The 21,194-nt window shown below is 37.1% G+C and overlaps 1 protein-coding gene across 2 annotated transcripts in view; it reads right to left on the reverse strand.

The window, feature by feature from the left end:
• The window catches only part of TBCK (TBC1 domain containing kinase), a 118,024-nt gene that overhangs the window by 17,067 nt on the left and 79,763 nt on the right, over positions 1-21,194 (reverse strand). For both annotated transcript variants that reach the window (XM_056327846.1, XM_056327849.1), the window contains exons 23-24: positions 16,785-16,960; positions 374-549 (exon numbers count right to left, since the gene is read on the reverse strand). In XM_056327846.1, the coding sequence (XP_056183821.1) occupies positions 374-549; positions 16,785-16,960 (352 nt within the window). The remainder of the gene's footprint in view (positions 1-373; positions 550-16,784; positions 16,961-21,194) is intronic.

Below are 21,194 nucleotides of genomic sequence, written 5' to 3' on the forward strand. Positions count from 1 at the left end.
CGAGCTATCAAGTCTTCTCTATGTCCCTTCCACTTATTTGGAAAGCCTCACACCATTTCAAAATACTGGTCATATTAAATGGGGAAGGTCTGCTGACAACACCTGTCACAAAAAGAGGTAGTATTAAAGCACTTACGCTACTGGTACAAAGTGGTTTCACTAGACCCACAGCTTAAAATGGGAAGGTAAAAATACATCTGTCTGTCCTCCTCTCTGCAAACCAGACCTCTCCACGACAAAAATCCTTCCACTGTGCCTCTACCACATCCCTTTCCACTAGTTACCATTCTAATATCTTACTGGCTGCACACCATGAGGAAGTAATGGACACAAGCATGGCTTGGCAAGGCTGGCACTCAGATTTGAAGGATACTCTTCACTGTTACGAATGTCTACCACCAGCAGCTTTGGCTTGCTAGACTTTGTTTTCTTCACAGGTGTTTTGGAATGACTAGGTCCTGTCAACTCACACAAATCAATCAGATCTTCTGCTGAAATGCGGGGTGATACCTCTGCCTTCAGGTCATCCAACTTGATGGAATCCCTAGACTTTAAAAGAAAAAAAATAATATTAGAGGTGACAATTACAGACATGGTGTTCTTTGAAACCTCTACTTAGTTGACAACCTCGAAGCCTAACAACCCAGTTAGACAGAAACAGATCTTTTCCTTGTAACTCTGAACTAGTCTGAGTTAAACTAGCCACACAGAGAAGCTCCAGTGCACTACCAAATGCCTGTCTTCCCTATTTTCTGTTGAAGTTGTTAAAAAATACAATTGGTTGATCATCTGTGCAAACTATTTTAGTTTGTAATTTCTTAATGAATTTTAATGAATTATTCACTGTGGTGAGGGGGTCATAAAACTCACAGAAAGTTTCTCAGCATCAGCAATTAAGTAAATGAGCTAGAAAGCACTCTCTGAAAGGCCTTGTGCTTGGAGGAGGAAAGAAGGGGTAGCCATTGGAGACTTGACACAGAACATGCAGGGATGCCTCTGCAAGATACAGAGCTATCTAAACGCCAGGCATTACCCCAGCCCAAAGACTAGGCATAAATCAGGACACCAGAAATGTAAGAAATAGCCCTGTATTATAACCCAGAAAATCTGTTCCTTTGTTTTGTGGGATGGGAGAATTGGGGGACACAACAGATAATGACAATGCCACACACCTGGTAGTACTCAAGCAACTAGTCTTGATAATACTTAAACTGCTTTTCATAAAAGAGCCTTCACTGTGAATTATCTCAGAATTATCTCTAAGTGCTAGCTTTTCTTCATTTCACATTCTTAAAAGCCCATGCGTATCTAAGTTAAGGAAAAAAAACCACCAACAAACTTTCCTTATTTTTGTGAATAACACGAGAATGCAAAAATCCCGTATTTTCATTAATTACCAACACATACAAATCTCTGAATTGCAGCAGAAAAAGTAAAATATGGTCACCATAAGACATTGTGAAGTGTTTGAAGGCATGTCTCCACCTTCCTTCAGAGGTTTTACACTGCTGAAACTTTTAAATGCCATTACAATTATACTTTCACCCAAAAGAATTAGCTTGGCTCACTCAAAAAAAAAACAAAAAGCATAAGGGAAACCTTCAGCTCATTCATTACGGTAAAACTCTGATTCTTTATAAGTGATAGGCAAGAAGATCTGCAGTATGCCCTAGGCTTTTCTCCCTGAGAACACTGCGTTTGCAAAACCAATGTGAATATCTGAAAGCTGAATGACTGCTAGTCACCTTTGCTATTATTACATATGCAAACATGAGACCTTTTTCTTTATGGTCTAAGCTACCCTGGTGGAACTTCCAGAACCATACTTACACTAAAAGGTCCTCATATCACTTCAATTAAATGTTGAAAGTACTTTTTTTTTTTAAAAAAAACTTTCATACACTATGTAATTAAAAATACATTAGCATGCACAGTAAAGTTAAGGAGCTAGTAAGTTATGCTTATTTATAGCCTTCTGCAGCAAGAACTTTTTTTTTCCTGTTGGTGTCTTTGCCATCACAGGTAGATTTTTAAAGCAGCTTGTTTTCATTATACTTTAATTCAGCAGATACAGAGTTAACAGATTGGTTACATATGCAAAAAACCCCAAAACATTATGGAACTCAACTTACTGCAAGAGTTATGACGTCAAAGATACATATGTACATCAAAGATAGAGCTTAGTCATCTTAAAACAGAACTGGCTTGTCTTGTGCAACCACTGTGCCCTGTTCAGCAGGAGGTCAAATAGAGGCAAAAGTTGTTTATAACTAAGTCCACAGCTGTTTCTAGTGAGTTATTCTGGCTTGTCAGGAGACAGGAACAAACAGAATAACTAGGATTGGTTACAGGGAGCATCTTGTGAAAGATCTTCAGACTGTTTAGATATCTTATCCTTGAGGAAGAAGGCCTATATTACTGAAAAGGCCAACCATTTCATCATAAAGATTTGCTTGTGCGCTCTGCAGTTGTTCAGAACGAGCACAGGCATAGAGATGGACTACAGAAAGTGAAAAATAAAAAGAGCAGATAAACAGAACAAACAGAATGAGTCTATACAGTGCAGTCAAAATATAGGTCTTTTCTAAGAGCATCACAGTAGCAAATTTTCTGCTTTGAAAAAATATTGCATTTCTGTCACCTTCTTTTAGACTGCAGTGACCACACCAATTCAAGACACTATGTGCTTATAATCCATGAAACAGATTCAAGAGAACAGGAGTAACACACTGAAGGAAATGGAGGCATTACTAATTCGTATTAACCCAAATGACTATTGTTAGCTCTAGCTTTTGTTTTGGCTTCTAAACATAATAGTTTGTCATTTAAACTGAGGACTATTCAAAGTTTAGAGAACATACTAGAAAGAATAGAGAGTCATACACATCTTTTCCTGAGTTATATCCCTGAAAAAAAAGACTACTTTGGCAGTCCTTCTGCAGTTAGAAATACCTCTGCTGTAAAGCTGGTTATCAAAAAGCACTCAAAATTAAAAAGAAAGCCAATAATTTTAATTCACGGAATATATTAGTCCACCAAACTGCCTTTTCCATTGTATATGATAATATTCAAAACAAAAGAATTTACAAATTGCTAGTCTTAGCATGTAATTTCCTCCCAAGTTCAGAATAATAGAGGTTGTGATGCTTTACAATCAGAAAAATGCTTGATTTTATGGATAATGTATTATTTGTTTAAACATAATAGATAATACTCAAGGGAGACCCGTTTCCATAAAAATAACAGTATGACAGAGGACACAGCCAACTCCCAGGTGCTGTCTAAAGTCACTTTGCAGCTGAGTAGCTGAATTTCCCCAAGGAGTCCAAGGAAATGAATTGCATCAAAGGGGAGGAGGAGGAACAAAGTAGTCAAAATCTTCTCACAAACTTCTGACTTGCCAAACAAATCTAGCAGTCCATGTCTAGGGGCTTCACAGCAGACACAAACTTGCAATATCCAAGAAAGGTAGTAATGTAGGTAGTGATTACCTAATTACACATTTGGCTGAGACAGCTTAATTTGCCTGGTGACTAAAACTGGCAGACATCACTACACCCTCCTGCCGACAGCTTCTCCCTCAGGAGAATGTTTGTGGAGCAGCACCGAGGGAAGGGAAGCAAGTCCGCTGCAAAAAGAGTTCAATCCTTGAAGCAGGGTCAGAGGATTACAGGGAATAATAAATACTCAGGTAGCAAAGTCAGGCATTATAAAAATGCAGACTATGCCAGTGAAGCTGGCTGAGATGACCTGAATTAAGTCTTCTGGAGAAACATTTACATTATGATGGAGTCTAGTTACACAACCACTTACTACTTTTATTTATAAAATTCTTGCCTAATTCAGCAGATGGGATGAATGCCTCAGGAAACAATAAAAGTTTAAGAGGAAAGCATGAAGTCTACAGCAGAAAACAAACCAGTGAAAACTCACCTATACTAATGTGAAAGCAGTTTCTCCTTAGCCAAAAACATAAAAGCCACAGGAAGTGCTGCACAGGTAGATCCTATTTGTCATGTCAATAGTTTTTAATAACCAGGACAAGGATTTTTTTTTTCCCCCCTCCTTTAACTGGGCTGAAAATAAGGAGAAACAGATTCAGCTGTGAATTTGAGAACCATCTTTGTTTTGCTTTAACCTAGTATGTCCAGATCTGCCTAAATGGTGTATGTTCAGTGACACAAAGCTGCAGCCTAAAGCTCCTTGACAGACTTGCAGAAAATAGAATTACTGAATAAATTATTTTAACAACTGTTTTATGAGACTAATTTCTTTCCTTGAAATTGCAAAGTGAAATAAGTGCATGCGCTTATAAGATCATCTTTCCTAACTACATTTAAAAATTTGACTTTATATTCTGTATCTGGTAACAACTATATTTCATGTCAGAGATTTTCTCACAGGAATTTTCCAATGAACTTTCATGCAGCACAAGCTGAACACAGCTAACACCAAGCTGTCAATCATTCTCCCCAGTCCTGCTCACACCTCCTTATCATACCACCATCCTGCTAGACATACTTGTAGTTTGGCATTGGACTTGAGTTCAGAGAGCTCTTGAGACGGTCATGGCCCCTGGGCACCCAAATCTTGCAACTTCTTTTGAAACTAACACCTTTCCTACTCCTCTCCGCAACAGTGTTCCAGCTGTTTTCTACTACCTCACTGAGTACTCTCTTTGCCTCAGCCCAGCCAAGTAAAAGGAGATGCATGAGATGCAGGCTGACATTTTAAGACAGGAGGCTTAACATTTGTCCTGACTGCTGGCTTCAATTCCCTGTTTAGGCTTTATTATGTCACTGCAGGCATTGGTTTCTGGCTGGGAAACAACAGGTGAAGGAAGGGAAAGGGCCCAATTTAAACCTAATCCTTTGAGTAAGGTTAGCTTCTTTTGGGAAAAGTTTATGGCACTGACAGTCTCTTAGTAATTATTTACAAACATCCAACAAATTGTGAAGAGCAAGTAGTATCCAACTGAGATTTTGAATCCAGCTAAATGAAGTTGCAGACAGTCACATCTCAGGACATCTGCTTACAATATCTGGATCAATTCCTCATCTGCAATTTTTTGTTTGTTTTAAATAATGAAGGGAGTATAAGGACTATTCTAAAAACCTGAACTTCCACACTAGAAATACTTACTACTTTATTGCAGGGTACAAACAGATCAGTTAACAAAAAATACCCAGGATAACAACTGGGAAAAGCTTAAGTCGAAATAGCATATCACATACAAAAGACACTTGTTTCTTCCCTTCAATTATCCTTCTCCTGTGATCTATTTACTCTTTTACAAGGCAAACATGGTATATGATTTCTAAAAAAACACCCCTTACTCTTTCTTAAAAAAAGGCAAAAGCTCTACTTTAAGCACAGTGCCAGAGGGTAGTTAAAAGTCCAGTTGCACATTTGTGTAGCGCTCCAACAGTTTAGTCAACGTACTCATGGTTTTAGAGGTAACGTAAGAAATTGTATACTGACTACAGCACTAATATTGAGAACTGTGTTCATATACAGAGATAAACTGTCATTACTTAGAAAAGGTAAGAATTATCAGAAAGATACACACACATTTTCACACACATGTACATATGTGCTAAGATACTGAGTTTACTACTTAAGTTGCTTTGTCTGTTTTCCTGCAAAGAAAAAAGACTTATTTTAGCATATCCTAACTTCAAGCATGAATCTTCCTTTAGACTAGTCATCTAGAAGTTGTTTATCAGGGAAGACTGCTTAATCAGTAGGCTGGAAATAGGAAAAAGAGTAATTAAGCTGAAGTCTGAGGTCTACTTGCCTCCTAAAAGTTTCTCTGACAACACCCTAAATTCTTTACTTTCAAAGTACTTATTCTTCTCACCCCATTAATTTTCAAATAGGCCTGGGAATTGCTAAGCCATATGCATTTACTGCTCTTAATAAGAAGAAACAGGCATTAAGAATTTAATATTTTTTTTTTTAATATTAAGAATTAAAGCTGCTTAAGCACTCTCAAATTAGAAGTCAAGCTTCGGAAAGATTAAAGCGCTCCAAGAACATGAGACTGGCACAATCATAGCTCCTATCTCTTGTTCCATTAGTCTGTAATCTCTTACAGGCATTTCATCCTGGCTATTAAATGGAGATATAAAAAGTTTTTTTGAGAAAATAAGCAAGTATCTTCAGTTCTGCTGAACCTGAACTTAACAGTCTCATCTGATAAACACAGAAGCTGTAAAGCAACTTTTTATCCATGTGAAGGACAGCTTTATCTGAGTTGAAGCAGGGTTCCCCTGCTTTTGTCTTTGAAGTTGGCAAAACTTAATGCCGCAAATATAATACAGAAGGAACTTCAGCCTGAAAGTCAGTATAATTAAAATCTGGGGTTCAAGTAAAATAATCTATTCGAAGCATCAAAATCCTTCATAAAGAAACATGCTTCATGGAAGATGTTATTCCATATTTTTGGAACACAATGTTTCATTTCTAAATCAATGTATGCACGTATACCTAAGAATAAGATGACAAAAATATTTTAAAGCCAGCTTAGAAGATAATGGTTTCAAAAGATTTCTGAAGAACTAATCAAACAGAGAAAGAGACAAAAGCAGATTCACATAGCAACCACAGACGCAACTCTGAATCAAGGGTCCACTAGCTTGTAACAGACATTGCTGTTTGTGTTTGGTTTTAGTTTAAAGAACCATAATGGAAGAAAACTAATACATTTTTTACAGTGAATTCCACCTAACATAATATTTAATGTCATGGTGCCATCATATAAGCTTTGGGATAAATATATTTATACAGAGTAGTGTTATTTTATACCAACTAAAATATAGCAGTCAGATGAAAACAACTGGTAGAAATGAAGAGGGAGAATAAGCAAGAACAGGACACTTCAGAACAGATTTGTAGACAAAGCCACTGCTATCATGTTTTTATCAAAAAAGCAGTTTTTATGACAGGCAGAGTCAGTTTTCAGGAAGTATCAGAAAACAAGACCAAGGAAGAACACTGGATTTTACCTGCATCATCTAAAAGGATTTTATGACTGAAACTGATCATTACTAGTGTGTTTGCACTAGTATTTTCTATGTAAATTGTTTCGTTTATATCCTTCATAATTAAGCAGATGAAGGCAGCGCTTCATTCCCTAGGAACTTTGCATGTTTATTTTTGGCGGGATATTTTTGTTTGTTTGTTTTTAAACAAAGAGAATGACTCCCATTGCTCCCTTGAATTCTGATGGTCAGATAAAAAGTACTTAATTCCTGCACCAATGGAGAAAGAATGATGCTTAAATCTACTGTTACTGACAGAAAGAGGCCTATACAGGAAGGGAAGTAGTCTAATGATCATAAACAAATAAAAAGGAATACGTGTCTTGAGACACTCCCTAATCATATCCTCCCCGGCTTTCATGACTGTTATTAGCAAAGGATCACACAAAAAGGCTTCAATGTTTTCTGATGTTCAATCAAGACTACTTATAAAGTAGCAGCAGCCACATTTCCAGATTTCAGGAACTGGTTTCTCAATTTTTCAAACGCTCAAGAACCACTTCTCTACACCATCTCTCTAGCAAAACCATTCTTACACTTCAGATTCAGTCCTCCCTTGCCATCCTGTTCTACTTGTCACATTTCCAAGTGAAAACATTGGTGATTACCTTCTCTATGTTCCCTATCTCCCTCTACTTCCTAATTCTTCAGTTTGCAGTTTGCTCTGTTTCATTTTGCAAGCGGTATTCTTCCACCCCCTCTACCACCCTGACTCCCCCACAAGGTGCCCTGCTCCATAAGCCACACCTTAAGGAGTGCACAAACAGCAACCTGTAGCTAATTATCATTCATAAATATCCTCCAAACATCTTCAAACACCATTGTAGGCAGTCTACAAAAATTTAAGTGAGCTCTGCTTGCCAAAGTAGCTCATTATTACAGAAACTTGTCTCTTTTCTCCCTGGAATAACATAATTGAGTGAATAAGCTGAGTCAGCAGAGCAGAAAGACAAGTTATTCCCTTTTGCAGCTAGGCAGACACGATGCGAAATGATAAAATGGGTAAACACTTCTCACCACTGCAGGGAACCATTCTAAAATACAAAGCTGAGCCATAATCCAGCTCTGCCTGAAAATACCCACAAGATGCTTTAACATGAAATAAAATGAAGTAAAATCAGCAGCATGAATGATCTTGCAAGCCTTCCCCACTTCTCATCAGTGCCTCTTTTTTTTCCTTGATAGATGCTCTCTCCTTGACATGTTATTACTTTGCTTTGAGAAAAAATACTACAGGATGTTAAGAATACAAACTGTCAGAGATTCCCTCGCTTTCTTCAAAAACAAAACCAACAGGAATTTAATATCACATCTCAATGCAAATGGCAACTGAAAAAGGAACTTCCTTTCCCTCACAATGTGATCATGTATGTCACTTGGTGTCAAAGACCTTGGATTTAGACAATCCATCTTTTTTCAGGATTCAAGTGCAGTTGCTATTCATCCATGATTCCTGTTTTCTGAACAATGGCAGCACAGCTGAGAGTTATTTACCACTGTGAAGCCTGCCAAAGAGCAGAACGTACTGTTAAGGCTCTACCTTAACGGGTGACTATTAAGAGGAGTGCCGAATTTGAGCAACTGTCAAAAAGTTTGATAATTTGGTTAGCCAGACAGTTACACTGTAAGCTGTATGTGCTTTTCACATCAATCTCCTTGGATTTCTGTACCACTCTGCTCATTTTAGAAAACTGTGCCAAAGTTTTGGTGAGATACATGTAAGTCATCATTTTAGCATCAACAGAAACATTATGCCCATCTACTTAAAATGTGTTCATTCATGTGGCTCCGTGACTACCACTTGCTGCAGATTCACCTTCACAATCAATGCGTACTCTTTTTTCTAGTTATGCTGTCACACATATTTGAAAATCAGATTTTCCACTGGCAACAACGGCAGATGAGAAAATACATTTACATAGCCATAACCTTTTTACGAGCAGATGAAGATGATGACACGATCACATAGGCCACCAGCCAATTTGTACTAGCCCGTCAACTGCAAGAACGCAGCAACAGCACCAGGCAAAAGAGCTGTATTCAGGAAAGTATTTTTCATCATCTCACTGCACTTCACAATAAAGTTAGATCATAGTGACGCTGCATCTTGACCCAACTGAGAAAATGCACAGCACTTAGCCTGGCCTGAGGTGCATTAAGGGATGCAATGGAATCCTGGATTCGAGGTTAGCCTAAGGTGGGCTCCTATAGAGACCTATTTAGAGGAAAAGAATAGGGTAGGACAGAGGACTACAGAGTAGAGAAAAAAAACACCTTAGGCCTTTAATAGAAATAAGTGTCTCCAACATAATACATCCCCACCCCATATGGTGAAATTTCATTTTTCTTATGTCTTCTCAATAGCACTGTTCCACAGCACTGTGCTCCAGGACATAACTTCCACAGCAGGAATATATGGCACACACACGGGATAGTGCATGCTGGAATTAAGAGTTGCTGTGAGTGGCAGGAGGTAGCTATGTCTGTGCACCTTAGCATATTTGTCTGTGAAATAAACTACTAAGATTCTTGAGTTTACTTCTTCTCCAAAACCTGACTTCAAAAATTTCTCCCAAACTCCACTGCCTTGTAATGCTACAAGAATACACATCAAAAATGTAATACCAAGCGGACCACTTGTCTCTGCAGTATCTAATTGTACTTAATGCTGAATAAAACATTAATCTTCTTAGATCCATGCTGATCCTAAACCTAATTTTAGCACACTCATTGGGTTATTCTGAGTGTTACTTTTCTCTTTTTTCACATACACACTGCACTGCTTTTTAATTTTCCTTTCTTTTTAGATGTAGGCCACTATTTATTTTTTTTTGGATAAAATATGGATTATTTAAGTATGAAATAAAACTATCACCCATGAAAACATACCAAGTATTTATAATGGTTGCCAAAAACTTATTTCCACTATAGTTCTCCCTCTCAAAGAAGTCCGGAGTCAGTGCTATAAGATGTGGGAACAAGCAAAATAACTGTGTCTTCAGCCAGACAGCCAGCTTGCAATTCAGGACCACAACAGCCTGAAATTGTTCTCTCCTCAGCAGCTCATGAGCTGATCTCTTGATGTATTTCTCAGGAGAAAATTCTAAAGCATCCCTCACAAAACATTAACTTTACATCATATTGTCAGGAATCCAATAAATAATTACCTAAGGTATTTATATATATATTTATCATTCATAAATATCCTCCAAACATCTTCAAACACCATTGTAGGCAGTCTACAAAAATATAAATATCCAATAAATAAAAAACACTAAGGTGTATGACTACATCCTAACATTCTCCATGCACTGTATGTGCATAAACAAAAACAACAACAAAAAAAAAGTGTTTGAAAAATAGCTTACTGCTACTACTCTTTAGTGAGACAGAGCAAATTTCTGCTTGCTAAAACTTAGTTATAACGTAAGGCTTTGCTCCAGCTGTACTTATGGAAAGAAACAGTTGCACAACATCAAGCTTTCAAGAATGGAATGATACCACCTCACATATCACAGAGATCACCATCAATAATCAGTGAGAAAAACTGGCATCACTCAATGCAGACAGAAAAAGCACAGGTAAAAGCCACCGTGCTACTTTTGCAGAGCTCAGGATCAGATTGCCAGCTGAGTGTTGAGTACAGCTGGGCACATACAACACTGGCCAGAGAGAACTCAGAAATTCTGGTTTTCCTCCATTTTTCATTTGAATCTTCCAATAGTTTACTTTGGCAAGGACTGACCTCAGACCACATTACCACTACTACCATATGCATTTCAAACAGTGTCATCACACAGGATACCCTCCACAGGGGCTAAGATTGGGTGCAGAAAGGAAAAACAGAGTTGGCTGAAATCCAAACTATTTAACAGCTGTAGCAAACTTGAATGCACTCTTCTGTTGTGTTTATTACTTTACTATGGGTCCAAACCTCTCTTTATCTTGTAAACAGCTCATTTGTCAATAAATTCCACACATTAAAGGGTGGCAATGATAGCTGCTATATTTCTTACTCTGCTATATAGTGCCTACTGTTTATGATTTTTTAAAGTAAAACTTAAAAAAAAAAAAGACAAGTGAAACTCCCAATATTTAATTGATCAATTTCACAATCTGATTTTAAACTCAGAATCTGATTTTAAAACAATTTCCAAATCAGGAAAAAAACCAAAACCCAAAACTGAAACCACAACATTCCCACAAGGTGCAGAGAAAGAGAACTGGCTAAATTTTTTAAAAATTAATTTGACAGGTGTAATTATCCTCACCTCACCCACCCAGCACATTCGTTAATCAGTCATGGAATCCCAATTGTAGGAGGTCAAAAAGGTCAAATACACCCCACTTTCAACTTCAAAGTGAGTATAATTGCAAAGACTTGTGAGGAAAGACTAGGTGGACAATCAGTGAATCCAGAACCTGAGCCTAAGGCAGCAGAGTGCTGTGGCTGCTCCAACTGCCCCACTTAAATACACCCCAGACTGACTCAGAAACAAAGTGTCTACAAGGTATGTTTACAAAATATGATCTAAGTGAGTATCTAACAAACTATTAAAGCACCATGTAAATAATATTTACATTATTATAAACATACTCTAATTCTGCCTCAACTAAGAAACAACACAGCACATTTGTTCCAATGAGTTTACATTCAATTAAAATAACTGGTATTTGTATTACAACTTAAAAAAAATCACAACATTCATTAAAGACTCTTAAATTAATATTCAGGATCAGTTATTTCCTAAGCCATATATTTCTTGTTTTATCCACTCTGGTAATTTATTTAATACTTAATCTTCTATCAGAAAAAGTCCTAAAACATAAGAAGATACATTCACATTTTCAAAACCAAGCAGAGTAAAGAAAGTACTAAAAAAGGCTTCCTTCAGCTAATTTAGCCTGCAGAACCAAAGCACTGGAAGAAGAAGTTTCCTTACACTCCCCACTTCCCGATTGCTGGCTGCCTGGCTTATGAGTATTGTAAAAACTTAAAAAAGCTAAAAAATATACAGAGAAAGTTTTAAAGCTTGCAACAATTCCTAAAAATATTTGCTAGAACTTGGTGAGCTTATGACATGTCTAATTAAATAGTGATTTGTTTATTCACTCATAGGAGAATGACATAAAAGGTTTATTTTAACCAACCCATCTCAAAAATTACAAATAAACCCGATTTCTCACTCAAGCTGCTGGCAGCTTGCTGGCAGCTACAATCAGAAAACAGAAGCATCAGAGGCATGTGCAAAATAAATTAGAAACATAACTTAGATCTTGGTCAGTTAATGCTTTAAACAACATGAACTAAAGACATCTGAGGAATATCTTTCTGTTGAGGCAGTCATAAGACCCTTGAGGCAGAATATATATACCAGCCATTATGAACTGCATGGACACTGCACCACTGCACTTGGACATCTCCTAGCTTGTACAATGAAACAGAAATCTTGGTATACACTACTCATCGTGCTTCTTTTAGAAGAACAGATAGACTTCACACACCAATTATTTAAGGGCTTAATATAGACCCAGTCAATACATATGGACAAATATATCCTAGGTGCACACAGCAAATGAGAAGCAACTGAGTACTGGCATATTTATTGCACATGGGGCCGAATTCCCACCTGTAAGAAGTCTGTCATGCAAGCTATCCTTGATTATCTGCAAAGAAAAGTTAGCATCAGGAAAATTTGCTCATATCATTTTTGGTAAAAAGAAATGTTCTTCATGTTTGCCTTGTTTCATCAAGCCATTAAAGTCACCTTCCCACTTAGGTATTCATCAAAACCAAAATGATGAACTGGATTGGTGGCATTTAAATTGGCTCAAGGATCAATAATTGTAAGGTAGACTTTTCTCCCGTTGAATGCTTTCATTCCCCAACATTCATCACGAACTCCCACCCTTGAAAAGAGAATTGGCAGTAGAAGACCAAGATGAAGGCATAATTGTATCAGCCTCGGGATTTCTGGGAGTCCACCTGCCATACCTGAGCAGACATTGATAAAGAAACTGCATCATTCTCTTGTTTTTATTTAGAAAGAGAAAGAGTATATCTACCATGTCTATAATAACAGAGATACAGACATAGCAGAAAATCGTTACATGACAAGTGTTACTTGTCTCTGTGATTCCCTGACATTCAAGAATAACACTTTTGGAGTTTCCAGGGGATAAAGGTAAGTTTCAGAAAGAGTAAGAAAAAAAAAATCATCCATGTACTGGTCAAGAAAAAATTACAGACACAAATTTGAGTAGACTACTATTAAAATTCAGTAGTGAATTTAAAGAGGGTTTTCTGTTCTTATTTTTGACATTTTATCTTTCTCAAAATAAACATGCAAAACCACTTAAGATGTATATTCATTCTCTCTGAGACTATTTCCTCCTTGAGATTTTATCTCAGTAGAAATATGCTCTACTGGTTGAAAGAGTAAAAGATTAAGCAACACACAAGTTCAGGAGGGAAGACAGCATCCAAGCCTACTTATGAAGTTACAAATAGATGCCACTAAAATGAATACTAAGCAATGCTAGTGATAAAAAGAGTCAAAACAGTTCTGGTTTACTGGCTGTTGATTTAGGGAGAAAGCTGCTCACCCAGGGGCAAATACTTCTCATGTTATTATTAACCAAAGCACTATAACATGAAGATACACACAAATATTGAGTATCCAATAAAAAGCACTTAAACTGAAACAGTTTAGAAGGAAAATACAAATATAGGAGACAGCTGGTGTTTAGATTTAAATACACTAAACAATGTTTCAGAAAGTCCTAAATTCCCTTCAGAAGCAAACCTACAGCTTTGGTTACAAAGGAATTGTTTCCTACCCTAGCCACCCTCAAATACAGAGGTGACTCACAAATATAAAACTGGAGACACAAGTATAGTGCGAAGAGCTTGTCCAAATAATGGCCAACTAAACAGGTGGGGAAACAGCAAAGTAATTTTTTTAAGAGCTAGACTGACCAGCAAGGACACAATGGTGTTTTAGGAAATCCATTAAAGGTTACTATGTGTACTAAAGATTGAACTCAAGATTCTACAGCTTTCAAGTATAAAAAAAGTTCCCCCCCGAGGGACCACCAGTAGAGGACATGTCTGAAGAAACAGATCGATAGCTCAGGATTAAGGTTAAAAAAAACAAACCCAAACCCAAAAAACCAGATACCTTTGGGTGTAAATAGTGTATTTCACAAATACTTTCAAATTTGTTTTAGCAACATTGCTCAAACCCCTGAGAAACGTCATCTTATAAAGTCAAATATCCAGAAGTGCAGAACTGGTCACAAATGAGGAGTAACTTATCGGTGGCTCACATTATGCAGAGTTTTCAAAGTCTGAACTATGGGTCCTGACAGAACCATAACATACATTGCTTGTACGTGTCTGTCTCAAAATCCAACACACAAAAATACAGCACATGAAAGCAACCGTATTTGTAGACTATAACTTGATAGATGAATCTGCTTCCTTGTCATTCAGGCGTCCGTGAGATTACTCTGCTACAGAAAAAGTCTGAATGTGTTCACATATTTCTGATATCACATAGTGCTGCTCCATATGATGAGCTAAAAAACACCACTACAGCAGTACCCAAAAAGTGCAATACACTTCAGCTTCAAAAGAAATGAAACCATCAGATACACTGCAGTAAATGAAGAGTCCTTTGCTGTTAAGTAGAAAGAAGTAAAAATGAAAGAGAAGGCAACAGAAGTTACGTGGGGTTTTTTTTTGTGTGTGGGTTTTTTTCTCCCCTTTCTCTACAACATAGCAAAAACATTAGCTTAATTCCTTAGAAATTATGGGATGGGTGAGCCTAGTTGCTGGCACCATAAACAAACACAACTTCTGGTATGTAAATAAAATTACTTTTGGTAAAAAACAGCCCCAAAATTTCTAGGAAATAGAAGAATACTGAAAGAAACTTTGCTTGACCCAAAATAATGGATTTTTATCTCTGCTACACATACAAATCTTTGTTCTGTTTACAGTTCAGTAGACATCACTGCTTTATCCTATCTCCCTCCTTGCTACTTCCAAGTCCCTTCACTCTTGCTTGGACACAGAAAGGCACAAGCACAACCTCAGAACTGAGAAGACTTGTCTTTTAACTCTTTATTGTAACATTAAGAAAAGCTAGCACATACACAAAAACATTTTCACTGTGAGCACTGTCAGACATCAGATCAGGCTGCCAAGAGAGACTGCATAATCTCTTTCCTTGGAAGTTTTCATGACCTGATGGAACAAAGCCCTGGGCAACCCCATCTGAATTCAGTGTTCAGCCTGTCTTCTGCAGATGACTTCCTAAGGTCTTGTCTCAATTACTCTATGAATGTGCAGCCTTTAGCTCATTCAGAAAGTCTCTCCACATCTTTCTAGAACATGTTGCTCAGCAGCAATTGTATTGGCTATACTTCCTGTATGACAACAACCAGTATTCTTCTGTCATTTCATTTTTCTTCCCAATTGCCTTTCTATATCCACCTATCATTTCTTAAATCCTGTAAGCTCTTTGGAGTTTCCTTTTATTCTGCATTTGTATGTCTAACACTTTGAGTCCTGAATTTGGGCTTAAGGCTTCCAGAAAATACAACAATAGAAAAAAAAAATATCAAAGCTAAAGTAAAAAAAAAACAAACCAGAAATAACTGAATATCAGACTCTGGTTTAAGGAGTACTTAAAAAGTAAGATATGCTCAAGTGACAATACAGTTTTTAGTTTCTTAGTAGTTAGGAAAAACAGATGGGAAGACTAAAACCTAATGCAATTGACCAAATAGATATGGCAGGTCTATATATACTTCCCCTGTTATTCTGACATACTCACATGAATGAATTCTGATTGTAGGAAAAAATGGAAGGAAAAAAAAACCCAAATAAAACTGTTTACTTTTTAAGAGACTGACTAGATTTACACTGCTGAGAGGAAGGAAGGAATATTTTCAAATTGCCATTTATCAGGTAGTGTATTTGACAAGAGAAACAACCATCAGATTTTACTGGAGAGAGAAGCGAAAAACATTTTTGCTAAACCAAGTATTTAATGCATATATACTCTTAGCCACTAGTAATTCTTTGCCAAGACAAACACTAGCATAATTCACATACTACCTCTCAAAATAATTTGAGCCATACATTTAACCTAACATGCCAAGATGGAAAAAGCTGCCAGAGCTATCTGCATCACTTTCCAGTTACCTATTTCTCGCTGGCAAACTATTCTTTTTATTATTTTTCTCCTAAGATAAACCCTGTTTGTAGTTCTGCAGGTGAGTTTTGGACATTGGTCTGTTGTGGTAACAAACACCACAGAACCAAAGGAGCAGGAGTTGGGAGAGGCAGAAACAGGGCACAAGAAGAAATAATTTTATTGGCATGTACATCAAAGCAGCGGAGGTTCAAAGCAGCCAAGTTAAAAAAACCACAAAACTGAACAACCTTTCAGTTAATTTCCATTCATTGCATTGGATCGTTCATCAAAATTAATAACATGGCATAGGCTCTAATGCTGTGCACTAGCCAACAAGCAAACGTGATCATCAGATGAATGTGTCAAACCCCTGCACTTGGAAGTGACAACATAAATGCCAGTAACCGAGGTTTGGTGGGTATTTTCTTCTTGATTAAATTTTAAAGAGAAAAAACCACCTAAGGCAGGAGAAGCACACAATCTGAACAATTCCGCCCCCCCCCCCCCCCCCCCCCCCAATTCTCAGGTCACTTACTAGGTCACTTCGAGGTGTCTCCTGATAGTCTGCTGAAAAGCAGGACATGGAACTTCTTGTGCTGTTGCTCTCACTGGCTTGCTGTGGAGGCTGGGCATATTGCCTGTATGTAGCACTTTTTGGTGTCCAGCGAAACAAGTTGATTGACTCACGAACACAACGCTCAATATCAATCTCTGATCAGGGGTTTAAAGAAAAAACAAGAAACGCAAGCATGAAAAATCAGTAAAGCCAATTAATCTAGCTATTACATTGCTAAATATACATCCACCCATCCATAACTCTGTCCTCCCCCCTGCCCTAAAAGAGTATGCAGTTCTCAAAAACGTTTTCCCATTTGAAAAAAAACACTTAGATTTTTTTTTATGAAATGCTAGCAAAGACATTTTCATTATTAATTTTATCCCTAGTTACATAGGGAAATCTGTTTAAGAGAAGTGCAACAGAATTTTAACCTGCAAAGACAGGAATATAATCAAAACCTAGTCATTTTAAGGCATCTTCATTAAATGTCTTTGCAGATCAGGCTATTCACTCTTAAATGTAAGAGATGCAGTACATCAAAAGTACATTTCATGCAGTGTAGGGACATCAGGATTTTTGGATCATCTGAATGTTACTATAAAGCAGACTGAAAGCTTTCAGTTGTCAAACTTTGCGTGGCTTGCCATTTTAACAAAGCTACATGTTATCTACTTGGGAAAACAGGAGTTCTCAACACTAATTTGTGCTTGATGGCAAACACAATGTATTTGTTTTAGAGCTTTTTTCTGTTTTTTTTTTTTTGTGGCGCAGGGAAGGATGGGACAGACAGACAGATGAAACCAAACCGCAAAAAACAGTCCAAAACTCGACCAGGCATTCGCAGTGAAACATTCTGGCTGAAGGAGTCAAATGTCATACGTGATAAAATATTACTCAACTTGGAAGCAAAGCAGACACCCATCAAATGGGAAGCATCCTAAAATAAGCTGTGATCAAATAAAAATTACCAAAGCATAATGAAAAACATATGTTAAAAAAGAGTAAACTTATTACATATATAATTTTTACAACGCTAAGCATCCCACATGTATCTATACTCTAACAAGATGTAATGTAAAAACCATTTACTTTTCTCTCACTATAAAGAACTGGTTAGTTTTGCACCTCCTGTCTGCAGTTTCATGAAGAGAAAAAGTTATCCTAACTTGCATTTTATGACAAATTTAGTGTAGTTCATCAAACAACAGGCATATTATCACTTCTTGTGTCTGTCCCAAGCATCTTGGAGGATTCATTTCAGCACTCACAATTTAGAATGTTGAAGCATCAGCTTCTATGAAGGAAACAGAGGCACTCTAGCCAGGCTTCATCTGTAGATCTCAAACAGAATTTATGCATTGCCATCAATCAGGGAGTTTACTCCAGAAACCTCAATCATTACCAGGGTGGTGAGTGAAAGAAGCTGAAACTGGCTCTTGGGGCAGAGTATTTCAGTTGGACAGTATTATTTACTTTGTTTAAAATCGGAATTAATTATGTGATCTATTAATCTTCCACTCAAAAAGCTGCCTGTATTTAGGCAGAATACAACCTGCAGTATATACTTTTAATTCCTTGAAGGCAACATGCTCACGTGCTATCTTGCTTATGAAATTAAAAAATCTGGGACTAAAGCTGTATTTTACCTAATTTTAATTGTAGCTCTAAAACTTTTTTGTGGATGCGAAAGTAAAATTTTCCTTAACCATACCAGGCTCCCTAGCTACTTGGGATATACTTTTCAGAGAAAAATGAACAATGTGGTGACTCAACAGTAATTAACAGTTTTTCATTCTGTGATGAAAACATTAGATTTTTCATTTTGAATATACTGTAATGGAAGGTTGTCAGTTTAGTATCATTCCTTAGGAAAATCCATGCAGAGAATTTTACAGAATTTCTAAATTCAGGTAAAGACAGCAGATGCCTTTCACTGGTTATTATTCCTAGAGCTCAGAATACACTCCGAAGCATAGTCAGTAAAGCCACGCTTGCTATACATTTCCCAAGACTCATTTTATTTGGAATTTGAGAATTTCAGTTCAAGCCTGTAGGACATTTACGTTGGGTGTTTTTTGGGTTTTGGTTCCCCCCTCCCGCCAGTAAAGAGACGGCTGTAACTGTGAGTTATACCCCTGTCTGAGATTCTTAGCTAAGGAAATGTTTGCAGCACTTTTGTAATAGGTAGAAAGCAGAATTTAGCCAGAAAAAAAATAAATAGCTGAAACCCAATAATTAATAGCATGAGAAACATTTTATTGTGAGAGGGCAGAAAAGCCTACAAATATCAAAAATTGAAAACAGAAAAATGGGGGATGGAATAGGAATGCTATGCGCAGTAGAAAGTTATGAAAAAGCTGAAAGCAGAAATCAAGATTGACAGAGTTAAGCACTGAGACTATAAAAATATTATTCCTAGAAACAAGCTCTGTAATGCCAAAAGAAATCCATTTAGAGAAGTGGAAAATGCAGCAATGGCAATGGGTCTCCCTAAAAACAATAACCAGTTCTCACATATCCGTGTGTAAGTAAAATATTTAAGAGTCTGTTGTTCTGTGATTCTTGGCTGTTTGGTTTCTCATTTCTTCTAAGCAGCATTTCAGGAGGACAGTGGCCACGGCTGAAAATGAAATTCCATGGAACAAGAGGGAATTTTAAATGGTTTGGGAGGGAGGCCATCAAAAATCTAATACCCATTTACAGTGTGCTGATTATCTGATCTGCTTCTAAGTAACAAGGAATAAAAATGTAACAAGGAGATTGCAGTTTCCACAAATAGTAATAACATGAAAAAAAAAAAAGGTACACACACAGACACATATATGTCAATGGTCAACATTTATCACCCACAGCGAGACAAGACTATCAGTAGTAAAAGAATTTACTTGCATTCTTTTTTTTTTGAAAAAAATTAGTTTCAGAAAACTAGAATTTAGAATTACAGTAAACTGGTATAAATATTTAAAGAATATTTGTTATCCACACTGCATGAACAGGCTTCACACTTGAGCAACCTTCAAGCCCGTCTTGAGAAAAATCATTTCCTGTCAGTAACTAAAATGCAATGCAATCTTTTGCAGCCTTGCTGAATAAGATCTTTTCTCCTCCTTTTGGCTAATAAGTAAGAGTCTGCTATACTACTTCAATTCAGATTTTTTCCCATGCCCTTTCAAATATATGACAAATGAGCCAGTCTCCAATCAAAAGTCCATCTTTTGTTATTGCATCAAGGCTTTGCATTTACACAGCCTTGTCCCGTTTGTACTCTTCCTGCTCCTAAGTTAACTGTTATCAGCCAGAAAACATTAAAGCTTACACATCGTTAAGAACATACTGTTGGTATGTCAGAAGTGTAAATATATCAAGTCAGTGCCTAGGTTCTTGAGCAGGACTATGAACAAACAAACAGAGATATCTCACCAGGATGCCAGACTACTTCATGTATGCAAACAATTTAGAAGAACACCCTTTCGACAAGAGCAGGCTCTGTATAAATCTCAAGGCATCAGCAAAAAAGTGAACAGAAACACTTAGAAAGGACAGGGATGGCCTGCTTAGCCATGGAGATGTACATGCAACATCTCTGTGCTCTCCAAGGTCCCAACTCTGAGGTATTTGTAGTTTAAAAAACATGTGCCCTTTGCTTTTACTCATACAAATTATTTTGCTGGAAAACCTGTAACGAAAATGTGCTGACGTAACATGGTATCATTAACTGTGAAGCTTGCATGGAAAAAATGCAAGCCTAACCTTAAACATAACACTATAAAAATAAGTTCTCATTTCAAAATTTAGTGTATCTTCAAGCAGTCTGGTTTTCAAAAAGTGCAGAGCACCTGCATTTCAAACAGCCAAAGTTGGCACCCAAGTACCCAGAATTAAAAATCACAAGTTTTATTTTAAAACACTGGTTTTAGGAGTTCTGGCTCAACTGAGCTCAAGTATTTCAGTCAAGCAGCACCCAAGCCCTACAGGAAACAATTCTATGGCACTAGCTAGTTAATCCATTTACTTGGCATCAAACGACATTTCCTGAGATTTCTAAACATGCAAATAATAGAGGAATTGAAAAGGCAGTGGTGGAGAAGTAAACAAAAAGTTATCTACCATGTGATCTTGCATGGCCCCATCCTAACATTAAGCCTATTGAAATGCTTTGCTCCTTCTGTTAACTAAATTTCCTGGTTGCTCTAACACATTATTCATTTTGCTTTGTTTATGGCAAATTATCACTCCCAACAGACCTCCTGCCTCCTTCTGTCAACAGCCTCAACAGAAAGGATGGCTCAGCCTGACAGAGCTGCTTTTTAAATTACATATGTTCAGTGTTTGTTATTATAGATACAGGAGAGAAGTAGATTGCACTTGAAACAGATGTTAAAAAAA

This window comes from Falco biarmicus, chromosome 1, assembly GCF_023638135.1.
Source record: "Falco biarmicus isolate bFalBia1 chromosome 1, bFalBia1.pri, whole genome shotgun sequence".
NCBI lineage: Eukaryota > Metazoa > Chordata > Aves > Falconiformes > Falconidae > Falco > Falco biarmicus.